We start from the raw sequence: 22,219 nt of genomic DNA, 5'->3' as shown, positions 1-22,219 counted from the left end.
CAAGCAAATGCAATTTTAGGCAGCTCTATTCCAGCGTTGCCAATATATGTTAATTTACTCCAATTGCTTCATCTATTCGCCTCTTTCTAAAGCTTGGGGAAAAAAGATGCCTTATGTGCTCTAGCTCGTCATATAATGGACACTTTTGTAGAATTAATCCTGCAATTGTTGTCCCCTGAAGTAACATCATCGGTGGAGTTTTTCCATGCTGTTGGTTTTAGATACATTGCTGCAACCTCCATCCTTTGTTCCACAAAATTAAACTAAAATTCTTAAAACGACTCGGAAAAATATGAAGAGAAATTCTGCGACAATGTTACAAAATTATAACGCTTGAAAACATGCTCGGAATTTTGGGAAATGTTGACGATGTGATTTAATATTATAATTATTTATGGAAAATAATAACACCACAAAAAGTGTCAAAATGAATACGTGAATATTTCGTAACACATTTCGTGAGGAGTTGTGAACACCTCAAATAATTCAATATAGGAAATACTATCTGAAAATATTTGACAAATAATCGATAAAAGCAAAAGTACTCTAATTGTTTAGCAAATCGATTACAATGAATTGCGATTGCGCTGTAAAATTAAACCATCTGATGTTGACATTTGGTATCAACATCAACAAATTCGATATTTCAAACTAATGTATGTAAAATAATTTACGAATATTTTGATATATATTGGTCTTGGATTTATACCAAATGTTTTAGAAAATCCAATGTTGAAAGATGGATGGTGAAAACGACTCAGTAAATAAAGTAAGAATGACTTAATATGATGGTTCTTTGGGTTTCAGTAGTTGGAACCGTGATACTTTATTCATATTGGATCTATGTTTTCGTTACAGATAAAAATAGGTGTACATAAAAAATTTGCAGAACTACATGCGGCACTTGAAATGCGAGAAAAACTGTTGTTACGGCAATTAGAAGTTGTGGAGTCCACTAAGCAACGCATGGTGGAGTGCGGTGCTGAAAACGGTTTTTTGACAAGACCTCAATCTATTGAAGGGAATGATATAGAAATATTGTTCGAAAATGAAGATAAATTACTAGGTTCCATACGTTCTTTCGGTAGGTTTCAATTAGGGTCCATGCTTCTGGCTCTAAAACAAGAGGATTATATTACTCCAAACTGTGACCACGAAATAATGTACAAAAATATCCAATCCGATGATAATCATCTCGATAAATTACCTCAACAAATAAAAGTTTCCGATCATGTAGTGGTTGATTTTACAAAGGATAAATCTATAATTGAGCACAATACGAAATACATAAATGATTCAATAGTTAATATAACACTTGAGGAATCTAAAGAACTTATAAGAAAAGCGCGTACAAAGAACGAAGCGCCAATATTCCCTTTGAATTTGGAGGAACTAGATGACGAGCTGGAATCGTCTATTGTTGAAGCAGTTTCTAATTTAAGTCGAGATTCTAAGCAGAATTTATCTGATATGAATGAAAAAAGTCCTGTAAAAAGAACTAAATTAGGTCGATCTACACAAAAAATTACCATCAATAATTGCAGTGGTACTATTAACCTTCAGAATATATCGAGTGTCACAATAAATTGCGGTAATGACAAATGTGAGCATGATGGCGATATGAAAACATACATAAACTTGGGCGTTTCAAAAAACTCTACGTCGAATATTGGTGCTATAGTACCTTGCATGGTTGATTCCGTTTCAGAATATTCAACCCCCAGCTCAATTGATTCGATTTCTAACCAGTCCAGTAACTCGAATTCTAGATCCCATTCTAAGAAGCAAAAAAACTGCAAATCAGTTGCGGAAGGTAGCACCAAGCTGAATAAAGTCACTGATCAAACTTTATATAACGGATCAATGGTCACAACAAAAGAACACACAACAGTCGCAAACGAAAATGTTTCAAATCTCACAAGTAAAAACGAACGACATGATGCAGATCACGAATCTAAAACACTGAATTGTGACTTTTACAACCGCCTTATTAATGAAATTAAACGTAACCTCGATCAGCACCAATCATCTCATCATACAGGAAGAACCCAAAGAGTCTCGAATTTAATTTCAAGTATTCAAAATACGCGGCAGCCAAATCAAGATTCTACTCTATCAGAAACTAATTTAGAAAAGGAACCACATCTGGTTATGAAAAATTTTGAAAATCTGAATATTGTACTAAGAAATTCCAAAAAAGACGAAACTATTCGCCCAGTTCATGTAGAACATTGGTTATCAGAAATAAAAAAAGATACCAATTTAGAGCCAATGCAGAATACCGACATATTAGAGCACAGCACAATTAATGAATAAGCATTGATCAGTGGCGAATATACTTAAAACACTGCTAATTTAAGACAATTAACCTTAAAAATATTGTACGCAGTATGTGTTCAAATTTACTTTGAATTCTGTAAATATGATAATACAGAATTTTGTGTGAAAAATATTTTTGTTTAGTAAAAATACATATATGTATGTAGGCTTTTTCGCTTAATTGCATATTTATACTTTGCTTCACAGAGATTTCGTTTTAATAACTCAAAGTATAGCATACAATGCTGTACAATCCGTATGTACACATTTTATACCTATCAATAAATCCTTTCATTACATAGTGCGTCTGAATAGTTTCGATTATCGTAGCTATGCCAATCATTTTGATTTGACTTGATATTGAGGAATACAACAATAACAATAATGAAAACCTTTGTAATTTTGCAATATACAATTTTCATTATGAAATGAATCAATGTCGCTTTAAGTTTCTTCGAATCCTAATCAACGGGCCCTAAAATTAATGAAAAAAAGTTTCCTAAACTTTCAAATTGCTTGGCAACTCGTACTTTTGCTGTATGTGTTTACAAGGTCCAGGTTTGTATGAAAAAAGAAGTCGTGTCAGATGGCGTCAGGATCGAATTATTACTAAAACTCACATTAATAGTCCTATTTGGTTATATTCGAAATATATATTAATAACGTGAAGAGAAATACGTTTAAAAAACATTTAGCCCGTAGGTGGCACCAGAATGGGGTTATTACTAAAAACTTAATTTATATTCTGTACCTTTTTTATATCCTTGTTCACTCTGCTCGAGAACATAGGACCTCAATAAGACTCTTCCATCGTACATGGACCTAGGCTGTACTATATTTTTGTGCCGCGCCATGTGATCTCGGCATCTGCTAGCTTGCGCAACATCGACCTTCTCCAAGTGGTCTTTGGCCGACCGCGACCTGTACTCCTTTGCAGGTTCCATATACCGTATCTAAGGCTCGATTTCACTCGAATATCAACTTTTCCAAAATATTTATCCAAAAAGACTCTGAAGTCAAGTTATTACTATGAGCTTTTTTATTTATAGTAAATATTCATTTTGAAGAATCATTTCTCGATGAAGTGATTGAATCCAATAAGCATGTAATGGCACCATGAGGTGCTCAATGAAAATCAATTTTAGTAGAAATAGAATTTTAGCATTTTCTTACACACCAGTGATTTCACAGACGGTGGAATTCTCTACCCTTATTTGGATTTTTATCCCATCATTTAAATATAAGTAAAAATCGTATTCAGAAACTCATTCTTTCAATCAATGGAAAAATGTGTGCGGGCAACACCGAGTATGAACAGCTAATTATACAATTTTTTTTTTTTTTTTTTTTGATTAGGAAGTAAAATACGATACAACATATTTATTCATAGCTTTTATAAATATTCAAACACGTCGTTTCTGAAAAGAATATAGAAGCCATATATATAATTCTTCACGGACAAAAAGTTATTTATTTGTCATAAAGTCGTCAGTTTTTACATTGAAATAGAATTTACTTAGTATAGGCCATCTGAAATTAAAAAATATAGTTTGGTGTTATTTTCTATTTAACAATAAGTATCGAAAAAATTAAGCTAGAAGTCCAGACATATTCTACGGAGGTCGCTAGACTTTCGAAATATTGCTATTCAAATAAAATAGGCGATTTTCCTATATGAACTTTTATCGTAAATATGAATACTACATAAAGTATTCTATTTTAGACAGTGATTAATTGAAATGCAAATACAAGATATGTACATAAGGCGGTAAATTTCAATTCTTGATAATTAATAGCGCTAGTCCCAATTATTTAAAGTCAAGTTCGATACGGATATAACGCTTATGCATTTGCATGCTCATATTAAAAATGAAAGTAACTTCAACCTACAACGTTATTTAAGCTCAAGTAAAATATCTAACAATGTTGGAGTGAAATAGGTTATAATGCAATCAGCTCCCGCTCGACGAAATCCCTTCATTGTCTCCATTAAAGCTTCCTTCAGATCAAAAGCCCCGTTTTGGGCAGCGAAATAGAGCATTGAATATTCCCCGCTAACTTGATACACATACAGCGGATGACTGGGATAAGTATCTTTTGTCTGACGCAATATATCAAGGTAAGGCATGCCTGGTTTCACCATCAGCATATCTGCTCCTTCTACAACATCTCTTTGAACAGCTCTTATTGCCAGACCCTTGGAGCCACTGGGAAGCTGATAGCAACGGCGATCTCCGAACGCTGGCGCAGACTTTGCAGCATCGCGAAAAGGGCCATAAAAGTTTGATGCGAATTTAGCTGAGTAAGACAGCAAAGATACACGGTTTTCCAAATTCTCTGCTATCAGTGCTTCTTTAATAGCACGAATACGATTATCCATCATATCGGAAGGAGCGACAATGTGTGCTCCCGCACGCCCATAGGAAACAGCAACCTCCGCTAATCGTTCAATGCTTTGAGAGTTCAAAAGTCCATTTTCACCAAGTATTCCACAATGCCCGTGTTTCGTGTAAGGACAGAGACAAACGTCGCAGGCAATTAAAAGATTAGGAAACCACTTTCTCAAAAGAGGCAATGCTCGAATTACTGGATTTATTTCCGAGTCTGCATTAGTAGCTCGATCATCTTTTAAGTTAGAGTCTACAATTCCAAATAAGAGAACAGAAGAAAGCCCTTTTGGTATGAGAGGCTCAATAAATTTTCTCAGCTGATTGACACCCATACGTGATTGACCTGGCATGCTTTTAATAGGCTCCACAACGTCGTCATCTCCAATAACAAAAATTGGATACATTAAATTGTGCGGCGTTATTTCGCAACCTGATTCCTGCAGCATACGCAAGGTAGGATGATGGATACCACTGTGCAACTTTCTTTCCATTTTTTCTTTGCCCGCTTTCACACTACGAACAACTTTACTTTCCAAAAACCAATTGATTTTTGCCTTATTGATTACCTAAGTACCGATATTGCTTTATATTGCGTGCACCATACTTCAACAACGAGTTTGCATTTCAATGGATGAATACGTGACTTTTCGAACCAAATATACATATTGATGCTAACGTTCCACATCACTCCACATTTGCTTGAATGAAAATCATCGGATATGAGGCATATATAGAAATGCGTGAAATACTTCGATTTTCAAAATATCGATTATCGATCAAACATTTCATCGTTGCCCTAAATTTTACAATTTAATCAAGCATCATTATTTTTTAATAATTGTAGACAGCTTACTATCGAGTCATTCATTACCTTTTCATTCTTAAGAGTAGAAGTAATATATTTACTGATAAGTGTCGGAGCAAATAGATTACAGTAATTTATATACTCATTCAGAAAATGTCAGACGTAAACTTTCAAATCGCCAATATGTGCACGTATTTTTTGGCTCCCTCTACCAGAATACATTGCCAGAGCTTTGTTAGTTTATAAAAGTTTTAATTTTTTTGTACAGAAAACAGATTAAAAATTTATTTCAAATGTATTAAATTTATGATCACAATCAAATACATTATATCTCATTCTACCCATTGCTAGTTTCGTGTTTAATATGACAATCTCTTTTTTCTTACCCATAAGGAGTTGTACAGGGAAATATAATCAATGAATAGAATTGCTTAGAGAAACATCGAATGTTTTTTTAGCTACGAGAGAACAATTGATATCGAAAACTCTTATTTGTTAGCTGAGAATAGCAAACAGTGTTAGCATTTCTGTTCAGTAATGCTTCCCCACTCATGCTGCAAACAGTCACCGACGTAAACGCAGTCCTCTGTCAGCTGTTAAATGAAAAATTACTTTCCTTCTGTATCGTAGATTTTATCGCAGGATTTTGGAAAATCCCATAGAATCCTGTCAGCTGATTGCTCTCTCGCCAAACAATACATTTCGAAATCATTTGGCCTCTGGTGACGGTCAAGCATTGTTTGACAAGAACTTTATATGTGTGCGTGTCGGGTGCTTGACGCTAATATCTAAAATTTTTGATTTTTACCGACAACAAGTATGTGTGACACGACGCCACCCGACTGCACTAACACATACAAAGCGCAGTCAAGCATGCTGTATCGTCACCAGAGGCCAATTTACAAAACAAACTTAGAAAAAATTTCATTTTTATTAAAATAACTTAAAAACAATGTTAAATAATGTTAATTATAGATAAATGAACTATTTGCATTTATTATATACTTGCACTATAAGGTTTGGCAAGTCGTAACGAATCGTTTAACGTCAGAACAAATTCCAAGTTGTCGGAATTTACTTTAAAAAAAACTTCTGTTCAGAGGAGTAGACATCTCGGCCTAGTACAAATGTAAATACGCTCAGCACAACCCAACTCCATTCTAGGTTTATTAAGGAAACTGTGTTTTGATAACGTCCTGTTTTGAGCAGCAGCATAATAGATCTTAAGCTGATGGTCAAACCACATTTTCTTTATATTTAACCTATTTATTTCAAGACAGATTAGGGCAAGCTTCAAGTATCAATATTTATTTTTTAATGGGCCCGACAAATCACGATGATACAGTTACCACCAACTTATGCCAGTAGTCTCGTATCATCTGATAAAATCTCACCAATGCAATCTGTATGCCGCGATGTCTGAATTTTTTATCCCCACAAAACTAATACGGCTATGCAAGATGACGTTGCTCAACACCAGTAGCGCCGCCAGAATTGGGAAGGACCTCTCCGAGCTGTTTGATACCAAACGAGGTTTCAGACAGGGTGACTCGCTGTCGTGTGACATTTTTAACCTGATGTTGGAGAGCATCGTACGAGCCGCAGAACTTAATCGCTCAGGCACAATATTTTATAAGAGCGTACAATTGTTGGCATATGCCGATGATGGCCTTAATAACCGCGCTGTTAGTTCTACCTTCTCCAAACTGGATAAAGAGGCAAAGCGAATGGGTTTGGTGGTGAACGAGGACAAAACGAAGTACCTCCTATCATCAAACAAACAGCCGGCACACCCGCGTATCGGCACCCACGTCACTGTAGACAGTTATAATTTCGAGATTGTAAAAGACTTCGTTTATTTAGGAACCAGCATTGACACCGATAACAATGTCAGTCTTGAAATCCAACGTAGAATCTCTCTTGCCAATAAGTTCTACTTTGGACTAAGTAGGCAACTGAGCAGTAAAGTCCTCTCTCGACGAACAAAACTACAAGGCTCTCATTATGCCCGTCCTGAAGCTTGGACGATGACATCTGATGAAGCTACGCTTGGAGTGTTTGAGAGAAAGATTCTGCGGAAGATTTTTGGACCTTTGCACGTTGGCAACGGCGAATATCGCAGGCGATGGAACGATGAGCTGTATGAGCTTTACGACGACATAGACATAGCGCAGCGAATAAAGATCCAGCGGCTACGTTGGCTGGGTCATGTCGTCCGAATGTATACAAACGCTCTGGCTCTGAAAGTATTCGATGAGGTACCAGCTGATGATACTAGAGGAAGTGGAAGGTCTCCTCTGCGTTGGAAAGATCAGGTGGAGAAGGTGTCCAACTGGCCCCGGTTAGCACGAGAAAGAAACGACTGGCGCGCTTTGTTAAACTCGGCCAAAATCGCGTAAGCGGTTATCGCGCCAATTAAGAAGAGAATGCGATCTGCTTCAGGTTGATTTCTTCCATACCAGCTGATTGTTGTAGATAAGGTAAGTTTAAGTTTACTAATTAAATGTACATAAATTTAAAAAATTCCAGTGGTAGAAATTAACGAAAATTAAATCTTTTTGGTCATATTAGGAAAAATTAGTAAATTTTCAAAATGTACTATTTGATTAATTCTTAATATAGGGGTTTTCAGTAAGAGCGCTTCAACTTTTGAACTTTTTTGAATAAAGCACAAACGGTTTAACTTTTTTAACTAATTTTTTTTTTTATTATCGAGTTTGAACATATACATTTAAGTATGAAATTCGATTTCTTTTGCATGACCACCGCGTGCACGTTTTACGAAGTCCAATCGTTGAACCCAATTTTCGACCATTCTTTTGCATAAATCGGCCGAAATTCCAGCAATTTCGCGTTCAATATTGGCTCTGAGCTCACAAATCGTCGCAGGCTTGTTACTGTAGACCAATGACTTCACATAACCCCAATACGGGACGGCTTGTTAAATGGACCGTAAAATGGCCGTAATGCTCTTAAAGTAGCAGCAATAGAACTATTATTTTCATAAAAAATTTGCACGATTTGCAATCGTTGCTCAAGTGTGTAGCGTTCCATGATGAAATGTATACTAATGAAGTTTACAAATGACAAGCGAAAAATAAAAAATATTGCGTCGTTCGCCCTCCCTATCGGAAAAAAGTTGAAGCGCACCTATTGAATAACCCTATATATGTAAACTGGCAACTTAATATTTTGACAAATCACAAATGATTGCGAAACCACTGGCAATACTGAGCGTATGAGATACTAAAACAAAAACATGATTCCAGACAAAAGTTGGAATATATATAGAGCAACATAGTTTTTCTGAAAAAAAGATACAGACGGCTTAGTATTTGTAAGTTAAAACTTTTGTTTCTGCAAACGACTTTTTACGATTTTATTGAATTTTAAGCAATTTAATACTTAAAGGTATATGTTAAGTACACATCTTCGATTTATATTCCTGGCTTTGCATGTTTTCTTTTTTGGTACAATCCATATATATTCACATAAATAACTAGATTCATCAACATAGCTTCGCTTTAAATTACATACATATTAATGACTTTAACTGGACTTAAAGTATAAAAGGCTCATTCCACGGCAATCTATGCTGAACGAAATGAAAATAAACTTACGAATTTAAGGGTATTATTTCTATAGATGAGAGTATATAAAACCAACTTTCAAGACAGAAAACCAAAACTTCGTAATTTGTCCTACAATCAGATATTTGTTTACCTTAGGTTATACCATTTACAAAGTATTAGGTAAAGGTTTAAGTATTTAAATACTTTTCTTTTTCAAAATAAAATGTCACTCTCCTCATAATTCAAATGAAGTAATTATTTTTGTAATTTTCTTTTTCAATTAGGGTTGTTACAAAGTTTGTGCTGCAAGAAAGAGGAAGAGTAGAGAAATATTTAAGTGACCCGAAAAATGCAAAATATTTTTGGAAAATAAACAAAGGGACAAAGCACGAAGTTGAGAGCAGCAGTGGAGTGCCAGCTTTGGATTGCTATCAAAGCAATACACGTTTAAATAAACACGGCCAGCGAATACTTATCTGCTAATCTGAAACTTTGGTAATACAAAAAACCATTTCACAGAAACATGGTCTCATACAGTAACAGGTCATAGGGAACAACCACGACTACTAAGACAGTGGAGATGAACAGTACGAGCAGAGTTTATCCAGTCCTTAGGTGACATAATCTTTTGTGTAGTTGTAAAATCCGATTTTTTTAATAAACTTAGTTCAATAATATAATAATTTTTACTCTTTTATTCATACTCCACTTGTCACGCCCGTCAGGAAGTCATGTCACGTCACACGTCACAGTTGAATTTGGAACATATCAGCTATATTTACAAATACAGGTAAGAAAATTCCCTGTAAATGTTGAAAATGTTTATTCAATGCGTTATTCCTACTGCTGATATCTAACGTAAAATAATCGTTTTAAATCTTAAAATGTAAGCTGAAATGTCACACCCGTCACCGTGGAATGACCCAACAGTAATTCAAATACATAAACGTAATCTTAATGAATATAAGGAAGCATCTAATGAACGTTGCTCAGAACACGATTAGTAAATAAGTATAATTATCACTAGGAATAAATAAATTGGCAATCCATATTTGGTACGATTTATAGCTGTCAAGTTTTTTCTGGTATAGTATGACCAGATATTTTAAAGTCGTTTCTATGAGATATATAGCCTCTCCGTCACACTAAGAAACCAGTGAGTGGTGAAGATATTTCAAAGGAAACGACGCTATTTTTAGTGAAATCGAAGTATTTAATTTTCCATTCATAATACCCATCATACTAAGCATCAAAAAAGCCTCGTTGAGAATTTGCAGCATACAATTTATGAAGGTTGCTTGAAATTGTGTGTAACAATGTAGCCGTTGCATTCTACTGTATAACTTGTCATTTGAATTATATAATGCTTGAGTCGGTCAAGCCAAAGATACTTGATAAAATAGCCATTCTTCCATAAAAGAAGGCACAAATGCCTTGGATGTAGTAAATTTGACTTTTGGCCGAAGCAATCGTAATTGATCTTCAAACAACTCCAAAGATTCTGTGCAAGCTGTACCGTTGCCATGCGTTAGATATTTTCCATCTGGTTTTAATAGTTTAAATGAATGTTCGAGAATTGTGCGAATGAAATCCCAAATTTCCCCAACCGGTGCGCCAGATATTGGAATATCAGTGAGATCTCCAAAAATATAGTCGAATTTTCGTCCTTCCGATATGAACTTTTTCATATACTCCACACAATCTCCAACGACTATTTCGTAGTTATCTCCCCTACGCTTCTCAAGTACTTCGCCACAAATCGTATTTAAGTACTTATTACAGGCTTGCATCACCAAATCATCGATTTCAAGCATCACAACGAATTTGGGGCTCTCTTTAAGTAATTCGTAGAGTAGTGCACCGTCTCCTCCACCAAGTATGCATATCTCTTTTCCTTCATAATTTTCAACACCACGACCCATCAGAGTCTCCGTATAGATTAAATCAGACTCAGCAATATCTGCATTACAAAATAAATATGCATATGAGTATAGAAAATCTGTCTTATAAACATGGACAAAAATGTATATACTTACTTTGTAATTCATCCAAAATCAACATATTCCCAAGGGTTTTCGAGTGTAATATTTGAATTTTTTGAAAAGGTGAACGCTCCTCATATACCATTGCATCAATGTCATATTCAATAATTCGTTCGTCTAAAATTCAAGGTATTTATCAATTTAATTTCTGAATTCGATTTCATTTCTTGTGCATATGTATTTTATATATGAATGCGCGAGGGTTGCTATTTATATTTCTGGCATTGGGTACTACAAGTGTTGTCAGGTGCCAGGTGGCGTCTCCATTTCAAAGTTCGACAAATATTACCATAAACACACGGAGAACGTTACGATAGTGTATCGGAAATTAAACCGTGAACATATTCGTGTGATTATTTTTCACAATTTTCGACAAGGATAAACAAGATAGGAATGCATCGATGAACTAAAATCGTTATACGGCGAGCAAGCTACATTCTTTGGCACCGTACAGACTTGTGTTATGAATTTTCTCGTGGTCACTATTGGCTCACCGATGAATTTCCGGAAGGTCGCCTATAATCAGTTGTTGTGCTGAGAAATATCGATGCGCAAAATGATTGAGCAAGGTCGTCATGCAACATACCGTGAGATCGAGGTATCTTTGGGAATTAATATGACAACAATAAGATCACCTTGTGCGAAACGCGAGTATACCAAGTGCTTCGAAAATCCAAAGTATTGTGGTCAACCGTTCTCAACCACAAATGCTAATTTTTCCATTGCTAGGCCAGAAATATAATTAGCAACACTGGGTCGTGCAAACAAGACACATTCCACATTGAAATTGAATTGCAAACAATATTTATTAGGCTGCATAGCTATCGCCTCATACAACGTAATTATGTCTACCTATTTATTAGAATATGAAAATAAAGTGACTTTTTGGCTACTTATTTACCTACCTATACATACATATAAGTATACATACATATATCGTTAACTTTTACCGCATAATTGATAATAATAAAGTATATGTGTGTTTATACATACATACCACATGTGTGTATGTGTGTATGTGTGAACACTTATAAGTTAGCCGCGGACTAAATTCGATATTTTCACTCGTCCCCGCCTAAACCTTAAATAATGGCAGAGTAATTAGCAAGAGTATGCACGCATGTGCAGTTCGTATTTAACTTTAATTTAATGAAATTGAATACGTGGAGCTTAGACTAGAAACCGAATGTACAATGGCACATACATCCTCTGTTGCGTATATAGCAGATCTCTTCCTCCAACTTGTGGTGCGTTTAAATCTCGTCGCTACAGTTTTATGCCATTTTCGAACGACGCATGGTCTACATCAGAAGATCTATTTTTCAAAGCAGGCATACTTGTTCGCTCGGGCGTTTATCATTACATACCGAAGGCATTTGGCATATTGATGTTTCATGTCCACAGTGGGCTTCCAATCCGGGATCATCCTAATGGTGACCATTCGCAGACTCACTTGGTTGGCTATGGCCTCAAAAGAATATTTGAATGCAATTTAAGATTTGGAAACACATAAATGAGGATTTTCAAACCAAATAAAAGGAAAACAAGGGTCTAATTGAAGTTTTCAATAAAGTAATTAATTTAGGAATAATTTGAAGTTTCTAACCATTAATTTTAAACTATCTTGCATTCGTAAAAATGTTTGTAGATTAACTTATCTCGCTAGTTTGCTTTTTCCTCAAAGACATGGGTGTAAATTGTACACAAGCTCGTACAACTCGGCACATAACATAACATCGAAGTATGGCATCTGCAAACGTACTACTCGCCTCGTAATTTGATATGGTGACTTCCATAAACGAGTATTTCAACGTAATCGTTTGTACGCAGATTTTAATCAAGTGCGATCAAATTTACCGGAATATTTAATACAAATTTAGTTAATTGAATGTGCAAATGAACAAAAATGTACGAAAGTCTAATGGCGGTCTTATTTGAAGCTTAATGTGATTCAATATACATATACATACGTACGTATAGCGGCTCATTTCGCAAATGTCAAACCTTTAAGTAAATTATGAACACATTTCACATGTCATTTGTGTTACCATTCTCAAAAAAATAGGTGGTTCAAAAAGCAAACGCTATATAGCCCACCCTGTATTATACAAAAAAATGGGAAACAAATATTCCCATTTAGTTCGTGCAGTGGATCTCCCAATTTTATTTCTTACGATTGCCAGTACGTTCTTGGTTGTAGTCCTCAAGTAAAGAATCGGACTAATGATATTTTGCCTTTTCCTCTTAATTTTGTTAAAATATTGTAAATTCATACATATATAATATAATTTCACTAAGTAACATTTAGTAATCCATACATTTGAACATTTCATACACGATTGGTTATACATACATATTATCTTATTCTATAATTGGAAATACATATAAACGAATAAATAAATCGGCAAATTTTAAAAGAAATCATTACCTGATGATGGAAAATACCTAGCGACATCGCCACGTTTCAATGTGGGTAATACTTGTCCAGAATGAACTTTCAATTTCTTGGCTAGGATATTTTCAAGGCGTTTGGATGACTATAAAATTTTGCGTTCGGATATTATCGAAGTGGAAGAAGTTGTGGTAGTGGTGATGATGGTAATTGTGGTAGATGGTGGGTGGCATTTTTATGAGTTGATGTCGTAAGAGATTCATATATGAAAATAAAAGAAAATAGTTTTGTTTTCAATAAAATTATAAAATATTATTAAATTGCAGTTCAATGATCGGTGAATATGAACAAGTTATGGATTTTGCATTCATACATTCAAGTACACGATGCATGGTGATTTCATATTATATACCCATATACGTATACAAATGCACTCACCAGACCTACGGGAGGGGCGGCTTTGGGAACTTCAACTAAAAATCCTACAAAATCTTAATTATTAAAATATAAAAAGTTTGATCAATGATATTTTCAGAGATTTTAAAAATTCATTTAAATTAATAGTATGCCATTTTTATGACTATGCTTGAGAATCTAGTGAAAATATTTGGCATTTTACGTCATTTAAAGCTTTTGTAAATTGCGTTTGAAGCCTTGGCAAAATTTAGAAATTTCAAAGTATTTTTATATTAATTTCGCGCTGTTGAACAAATATTAAAAAATGTTTTAACAAATTATAAAATGATCGGCTGTCGTAGGAGATTCTGAAATTCTATTGATTTTTATACAGTGTCAAAATGAATAAATTTTTTTTGTTGAAAAACCAAACGAAAAATGAATATATATAATTAAATTAATGTACTCAAATACAGTTTGTAGATATTTTGTGGCATTGCTTTAACTTCGTTGTCTTCAATCTTCATTCATAAATTGAGGAAATAAAAACTTGATTTCTTTATATGAATGGTTATTGAACTACTTTAAGTCAAATGGCTCACCTGAAATGGTTATCAAAAATGGAAGTTAATAAGGCACTCCGGTCTTGAGTATGGTCAGAACGTTATTCTAAATCTCTGCCTGTAGATCCAACAAAGTATCATAGCGACAGAACAGGCGGCATTGAGATGTCAAAACCAACAAAAAAAAAAAACAGTTTCAAATTCTAAATCCGAAATTTTGGTAGAATACGTACTAGGAGGTTAGAGCGCAAACACTGATCAGCTACTGTGGCAGATCAGCAGTTCAGATTATTTAGCAAAAATGAGAATGAGCCAGTGTATCAGTCACAGCAGTGATAATTTTTTTAATATTTCTAATGTTTTTCGAGTTAGAATTCTTGTATTTTTTTTTAGTATCATTCCTTCATTAACCAAACCCATATAAATTTAGAAAAATTCAACAAATGTTCCCCTAGATTTTTAACTTTTTAATACAAATTTGTAGAAAAATTTCGGGTACGCAATAATACTTATATATATCGTGAAATATTAGTAAAATAAGTGCAACTTTTAAGCTTCTAAAAAATCGGTTAATAATTTTTTTTGGTTCATTTGATTATACTAAAATTCAAGTTCATACTTGAAGTTTTTCTCAAAATTCATATTAAAAAGTTCAAAATTTAGAACAAAATTTATTGAATTTTCCTAAATTTTGTATAAAGTTTGATTTATGGTCAATATTAAAAAATAACAAAAGAAATTTAACTTGAGAAACACTGTAAATATAAAAAACCGTCATACACTCAGTTAAGTTCGCCACTGTAGTATATATACATACACTGTATGTACACTGGCGGTCAATGAAAACGCAACATCTTCCATACAACTATTATTAAAGATTTAAAGCGATAGGCAATGACAAATAAAGTATTTGTAATGAAATTTCTGTGTACTTTGCTCACTTTTTTAGTTGCGTATCGATCAATATATCGAATGTTCTGAATAATGCTAAAAAACATGAAAAATTAGGCCGTGATAAAAATGTTAAAATAGTTTGCAAAAAAAAAAAACAAAAGAAGCGAATTGAGACGAGTGATAACGTGCTACCACGGAAGTTCTGAACGATCGCTTCAAAAAAATAACGCAGACGGGGTTTTATTGAAGACGTCCTGGAAAAAAAAGCGGCTTTTAACAATCAAATTGAATTTTGCCCGTTTCGCTTTGGCCAAAAAACACCAAAACTGAATTCACCATGAGATGTCAGTCAGCAATTGAAAAGCACCATCTGATTTCTCTTGAAAATATTTTTTACTCAAATTGTTAGGAAGGTGGGATTTTGTTAACCGCGAGTGCGCCAGAGTGATTTCGCGTTAACCTATGGTAGCATTACAATTTGTTATTCGTTAGCTCGGCAAACTTTCGACGTCTGAAAGCATTAATTTTTCTCTCTTAAAAATATTTTCTTTAGAGGAAACGAAAACTAAATCGTATGCCTATTACTTTAAAGATATCGCTCCAATTTCAGTGAGCAAATAAGTAGAAGAAATGGATATCAAAACAAACCGACTTTATCAGGATTGCAGAAAGTATTGCGGAATACTCAATTGTAATATAGCCGAGCTCGGTCAAATAGGGGTATTGTAATTTATTACAAAATCTTGCGAATACGAGAATGCTGCATTTTCTGAAAGACTTGCGATCCATTGAATATAGGAATCACCATCATAATTTAAACCGAATATGAAAAACAAACTATCATATGGTTCATGATATGACTTCACCTGAAAAAGTTAATGCTGGATTTCCGTTTTTCATTTATTTTTTGTTCCGCGATAAACAAACATAGGAGTAACTTTGCATTTCATACATGATTAAGGGCAATGGAATTAGTTTTAAAGAACAAATCTTATTTTTTGCTCATTTTAGGAATAAGTTTCATGAAAATACTGCATGAATGCATAGATACAAAATAATTTTTGCATTCGAGGTACAAAGAAGCATCGCGCTTTAAAATTTTAAAGTTCCCGAAAAGTTTTGTGAAATGAACTCGAGTTTTTAATTTCATTATGTGTATAACTTTTTATATTTGGAAAAAGGGAATAATAATTATAAAACAAGGCATGCAACTTGCTGAGCTATGCAAGTTTCGGTGTCATAGGGTAAAATGTATAATTTTTTTGGTTGGAGTTGTGTATTGGTTGTTAACGAAAGGAAGCCTACATACATCGCTTCCTTAGCTCATTAAACACAAGCAAAAATGTTCTAAGTATAATTAAAAGAGGAAATAAAAAGCGAAAATATAGGAAACTAGTATCCAAAGAAAACTGAGCATCAAAAGCATTTGGAAGCAAATATACAAAAGATAATGTTCAATATTGTGTTCGTGCAGAATATGTAAAATTCGATTCAATAATAATGGCAAATTCGCATTGTTTTATTACTTATTCGTTTATCAAATCTGCTTTTGAAAACATAAACCAGATCTATGGTAGTATAATACGTTTGCATAATGTTCAATCTTGAGCTGACCTGAACTAGTCATGTATATGTCAATATATCCACCACGTTTTATCGGCGGTAAATACTTGGAACGATCGGAATGTAATTTTTGCCGTAAAATTAGTTCCATTGTGCGCATTGTCTGCAATTGTAAATTGTACACAATACAAATAGTTAAATACATTTACAATTAAGAACAAATTATAAGCCTATAAATTAAACAATGCATAATATATGAAATTATATTAGTTAGATTCTCGAATTGCTCGTGTCGTTTTGAGTTCTTAATCAATTGAAGATACTTCTAAGCCAATAGCAGCACATATTTAATAAGAAATTTTGTACATGCCAATTTCTAAAGCAGTATGGAAACCAAAATATGTATACATTTTTCATATGGATATTCGAAAAGAACTAAATACCATTATGTTCGCTATTTTCGAATAGGAATTAGAAATGTGTGAAAGGGCCCTTAGACGGCCTAAGCTTACAATTTAGTTTTTGATAATTATCATTTTTTAGGTATCAAAAACTAACAGCTTTTGGGGGGTCGCGCACGCAAATCACCGGCAAAGTACGACAAATTGAAAGAGTAAAGTTACATTTAATTTTGAGGGAAGCTGATTGTTACTACTGGAAAATGTTTGGCTAAATTCGGTAGAACTTTATTTACGCGCGCACTTAATTTTTGGAATAAAACTATTATAAAGATGTATGAGATAAAAACCACGTCCCCTTTTTATATATTGAGACTAAATTTCCGTCTGCCCCTCTAATGTTACGAGATATAACTCTAATTGTATATGAATCCCGTACTTCTATTCATTTGAAAAATCAGACTTTAAGATAAAAATCTCCAGCTAACGTACATATATTTCAAAAATGCTGAAGCGATAAGCTTACGCTTCTAATTTATGCTTTAGAAGCTTTAAGACACATAGTTCCATAAAAAAAATGTCTAGGTACAACCCATGATACAATTATTACAGGTGTTGTATCTCTGCGAAGTGACATTATACTATCTGCTTTATAGTATAAACAGAACGAAACTGCTGAACGAACTTAGTTGCAACATTTTGCCCGGTAAAATACAACCAAAACGACATTCATATCAGCTGGTTGGCAAATGAAGAATATAAAAATGCAAACAATGAATTGCTAACTACTGAAATAGTTGCACTTAAATGTGCTGTTGGCAACTCTCCTGCTGTTATTGCTTTTAACTCATCTTCTGCTTGGGCGCGTAGCCCAACCCAGCTCCATCATAGGACACAAAAGACCTTAAGTTTGCATTCATTTCTTGCTTTTCATCCGCTGCCGCTGTGACTCCTCCCATTAATATACAACATCCGCCCGTTACTCCTTCAAATCGTGTTTTAAGTTTGCTGCTTCCCTTGGTTCTGCTGTGTAAATGAAAAAAAATATTAAGTATTGCCTGAGCGATGATCGCCTTGTTCTGCTATTGCTAAGCATATATCGTTTATAATGTCCTCCCTGTAATCAAAGCCCCCGGCAGCAGCTTCAAGCACAACAAACTTGCATAGACTTACGAAAACAATAATTGTGAAATCTAACATTGACGATTGGAGAAGTGTACGCCATCATTGCTCACCGATAAATGCAAGGAGACAGAAACCCATAATCGCGAGAGGTGTGATTTGCAGTCCCTTAGGTCTTTCTCACGATTACGTATTGGACGTACATCTCTCTTTTGTAATTTCACTACAATATCCTCCACTCACTTACTTGACATCTTTAACACTCACGTCGAAATCTTTAAACAACCCTTTGCTTTGCCATATGCAATTCAGAATTCTATCAATAATTTTAAGGCTATTCCACTGTGCTTAACATGTCTTAGCCACAGTACTTTCTGTTGTTATTTCAGTTTTAGATGCTCTTTTCCCACCGCTCTTATACCACCAGACCGCTAAGATACTGTACTATTTGTAGCCTGTATTCACTCCCGCAACGTATTTTTATTGCTACCATTAGAGTGTCGTAGATACCCCGATAGGCTTCCAGAACTGCCTGCAGTACTTCGGCGGCACAACCCTTAAGTGAGACAAGCAATGCAGCAACTGTGTCTGCAGTACTTCAGTGACTTGTTGTCGCTGTTGTTTCAAACTGTAACATAAAGATCGGATATGATACAGTGTCGTCGAACGATGGAGCTTTTAACCACTGGGACCACAGGTTAAAATGTTGGGACGATTTAGTTATAGTTCTCAGGAGAGATCTCACTGCATCTACTTCAGCCTCAATCCTTTCCAGTTGCGACGTTATGTGTGTCTTCTGTTCTTCCAAATCTGATATACGTACGAGGTGTGTTCAAAAAATAAGGCGAAATTTCAAATTTCGCGGGCTACGTACATTCGACTTTGCGATTATTATTTTTTTTATGTTGGTAACTCTTCCCGAAGATATGTTCACGGTTTTAGCAGTATATCATATTTAGTTGGTTTGTGAGCGGCATAAATAAAGCAAGTGTTTTGCGTGTTCGGCGATTATCTGTTATCGAAAAATATAGATCAAAGAAGTTGCATCAAATTTGTGTAAAAAATGGAATTGAAATGTTGACTGAGAGTACTCTGAGTCAAAAAAATGTTTACAAGTGGTCCGAGCTTTTCACAGAAGGTCGAGAATATGTGAATGACGACGCCCCAACACATCAACAAACAATAAAAATGGTGAGAAAGTGAAGAAAATTGTTGTCGAATCACAATTAGAGAAGTTGCTGAGGATTTCGGAAATTTTTGGGCATGAAGCGCGTGGCAGCGAAGTTCGTTCCAAAATTCCTGAATTTTGACCAAAGGACACGTCGCATGATCATCGCTCAGGAATTGTTAAATGACGTTATCAATGATCCAGATTTGCTTAAAAGAGTCATATCTGGTGACGAATCATGGCATCGAAACCAAAGCGCAATCATCCAAGAAAGCCGAGAGTCGATAGTAGAAAGACGCCGAACCCGCAAAACAGCACAAAACACTTATCTTATTTATGCCTGCCTCTCACAAACAAACTAAATATGCTATATTGCTAAAACCGTGAACATATCTTCGAGACGAGTGTCCCAACATAATTGATAGTCGAATGTACGTATCGCGGAAATTTGAAAAATTCACCTTATTTTTTGAACGCACCTTGTACGAGTATATGCGTACATTTATGAAACCTGCGATGAAATTTGTGACGACTTTTCCGATGACATTTGCGACGACTGCGATGATATTTGTGATTTACACATTTATGGCAACATCTGTTGATGGTTCTAGAGACTCCGCCCTTTCTTCCGTTGTAGTCGATTTCTCAGTTTCCACCTGGAACACATTCGTCTATATTGACGTTCTCTGCCCCTATAGACCCTGGCAGTCGTTGCTTGCAACTCTTCTTTGTTTTCTGAAGCTAATAAGCTATGCTTCTCCAAATCCTTAAGTTGCTGAATCTTAAGTTCAACCATCCTTGCTATTTTTTAGGATTTGAACACAAATATTCAATATTTGTTTTTTATTAGGTTTCTTTTTCAGTACCAGTACGTTTATGGAATAAAAGATAGTTTTAATCAGATCTTACAGAATTATTGTGATCTAAATTTGTTTCCTTAGACCATGTTCGTACAGGGAAACTTTTGTTGCTTCAACTTTGCACAAACTTTTTGGTATTGCTCGTCGTGTTTACTCACGGCAACTTCATTGTTTGAAATTGTTTTAGATTTTAGTCTACAGTCAAAAACATTAAGAACGAGAACAAGAAGATTGTTGACCGAGCATGGGCAACACAGCGCCCCTCCTTTCCTCGACTCCCCCTCTTCTATAAGTAACGAGTCGTAGGAACAAAAATCGCCCTCTGTGAACTCTTTCGAAATATAATCTATTACCAGTCTTCTAAATTGTTATTTTTAATTTTTATATATAATATTTTAGTAATTCTTGAAATAGTTTCAAGCCCATGTGCAATAAACCATTTTGCGCCTTCTTAGATTTATAGAGAATAAGTCTGGAATCGTTATTATTCCTTAATCCGTATTAAACGTTATATAATCAAATATGCAGGCCTCTCTTTGATTTTGGAATAAAAACACATTGTGAGCATACGCCACTGGCAACATAGAATATGTATTACATACTATATGTTTGAAAGCATGTCATGCTCCACGTGATTTTTTCTCTGCGCCTGTCAAGAGATATTTGTCAAACATATACAGTAAATTAATATTATTGTAGAATCAATGAAATGTACCTGGCTTGTGTATGAATATTCGACATTTATGTGTGAATGTATCATATGAAAAGTATGTAATATGTAAATGAATATACTATGCAACTACATACACTTGCATGTGTCTGTTACACAAAATGTTTCAATTAAAAGAGGAAATTATATATTTACATCAAACGACATCAGTGGTTCTTTTCCATCTTCCAGGTAATACTCAATGTTCATAGTTACAAGACCCTGCTGAAAAATGCGTAAAGTAATCATAGTCTCCTTATTTTCTGTTAGTACACAAAAAAATCCATCCTCCATAGACATTTGATAGGCCAATTCGATTTGTGGAAATATATTTTCCACCTCGCCCCGGACTACTTTGATGATTTCTTGGCGCTGTTTAGAATCTGAAGTTTTTTCTGAATCCACAGTAAAATCGAAAAGAATAGTTTGAGCAGTCATTTTCTCTAAAACAAATCCCGACTTTCACTTTTTATTTTTAAAATTCTGATTTTTAACTCTAAAATTAGATTATACTAAACTTCGCGGCAAGAGCTATTCATGCACAAACAAAACGAACAACGCTATTGATTTTGTTTTGATTAACGCAGATAGGTGACATCTGACGTAGAGATTAAAAAAAAACATCGATGTTCATTTTTCGATACATCGAAATAATACGATGTTTTGACGGAAGTTAATCTATTCGATGAAAGGATGTTTTTTTATTGTAAACATTGAATCAATTGGTCAAGATTTATTTAGATTGGTATTTTAATATGAGTATCCACTGGAATAGTACGAACCTAGGCCAGGCACAAACGACGAACATGTGCGTGAAATGTGTGTGCTACCGTTAGCCCACAGACAACGAACAAATTTATAAACTTAATTTTGTGCTGCAGCTTTGGCGAGTAAACATTGCAAACAAGACGAATCTACTTCAGGTGACTTCACTCAAGCAGCTAATGTGTTTCTTTTTTTTCCTTGAGATTTGCTTGTTAAAATTTTTAAGCAAATTTAAACTTCACGTCAGAACGCACAAATCAC

The 22,219-nt window shown here is 34.6% G+C and overlaps 3 protein-coding genes across 4 annotated transcripts; 1 reads left to right on the top strand and 2 right to left on the bottom strand.

Moving 5' to 3' along the window:
* The first annotated feature begins 566 nt into the window (after positions 1-566).
* On the top strand, positions 567-2,611 carry LOC128860518 (uncharacterized). Its single transcript, XM_054098103.1, has 2 exons — positions 567-769; positions 859-2,611. The coding sequence occupies exons 1-2, from the start codon at positions 740-742 to the stop codon at positions 2,314-2,316; spliced, it is 1,488 nt and encodes a 495-aa protein (XP_053954078.1). The 5' UTR covers positions 567-739; the 3' UTR covers positions 2,317-2,611.
* Positions 2,612-3,762: 1,151 nt separating this feature from the next.
* LOC128860520 (delta-aminolevulinic acid dehydratase) lies at positions 3,763-5,416 on the bottom strand. Its single transcript, XM_054098106.1, has one exon. It carries the CDS (start codon positions 5,198-5,200, stop codon positions 4,214-4,216), a length of 987 nt encoding a protein of 328 aa, XP_053954081.1. The 5' UTR covers positions 5,201-5,416; the 3' UTR covers positions 3,763-4,213.
* A 3,421-nt stretch (positions 5,417-8,837) lies between these two features.
* On the bottom strand, positions 8,838-21,789 carry LOC128860519 (spermine synthase). 2 transcript variants are annotated; one of them, XM_054098104.1, is made up of 4 exons: positions 21,350-21,789; positions 16,988-17,099; positions 11,123-11,245; positions 8,838-11,046 (listed from the first exon to the last, which is right to left on the bottom strand). In XM_054098104.1, exons 1-4 carry the CDS (start codon positions 21,629-21,631, stop codon positions 10,463-10,465), a joined length of 1,101 nt encoding a protein of 366 aa, XP_053954079.1. In that variant the 5' UTR covers positions 21,632-21,789; the 3' UTR covers positions 8,838-10,462. The 2 variants fall into 2 exon arrangements, with proteins under 2 accessions (XP_053954079.1, XP_053954080.1); XM_054098105.1 differs by lacking the exon at positions 16,988-17,099 and adding an exon at positions 13,557-13,665 and having other exon boundaries at positions 8,839-11,046; positions 21,350-21,784.
* Between the last annotated feature and the right edge of the window lie 430 nt (positions 21,790-22,219).

The sequence above is a fragment of the Anastrepha ludens genome, chromosome 4 (genome assembly GCF_028408465.1).
Source record: "Anastrepha ludens isolate Willacy chromosome 4, idAnaLude1.1, whole genome shotgun sequence".
In the NCBI taxonomy this organism is placed as follows: Eukaryota; Metazoa; Arthropoda; class Insecta; order Diptera; family Tephritidae; genus Anastrepha; species Anastrepha ludens.
This window is presented reverse-complemented; position numbering and strand designations above follow the sequence as displayed.

Excerpts from the sequence above, each read along its gene's own strand:
- LOC128860520 (XM_054098106.1), bottom strand. The coding sequence starts at position 5,200 with ATGGAAAGAAAGTTGCACAGTGGTATCCATCATCCTACCTTGCGTATG.
- LOC128860518 (XM_054098103.1), top strand. The coding sequence starts at position 740 with ATGGATGGTGAAAACGACTCAGTAAATAAA. Across the intron at positions 770-858 it reads AAAACGACTCAGTAAATAAA|ATAAAAATAGGTGTACATAA; the intron begins GTAAGAATGACT and ends TTTTCGTTACAG.
- LOC128860519 (XM_054098104.1), bottom strand. The coding sequence starts at position 21,631 with ATGACTGCTCAAACTATTCTTTTCGATTTTACTGTGGATTCAGAAAAA. Across the intron at positions 17,100-21,349 it reads AACCACTGATGTCGTTTGAT|ACAATGCGCACAATGGAACT; the intron begins GTAAATATATAA and ends TTACAATTGCAG. Across the intron at positions 11,246-16,987 it reads CATATACATGACTAGTTCAG|ACGAACGAATTATTGAATAT; the intron begins GTCAGCTCAAGA and ends CTTGAATTTTAG.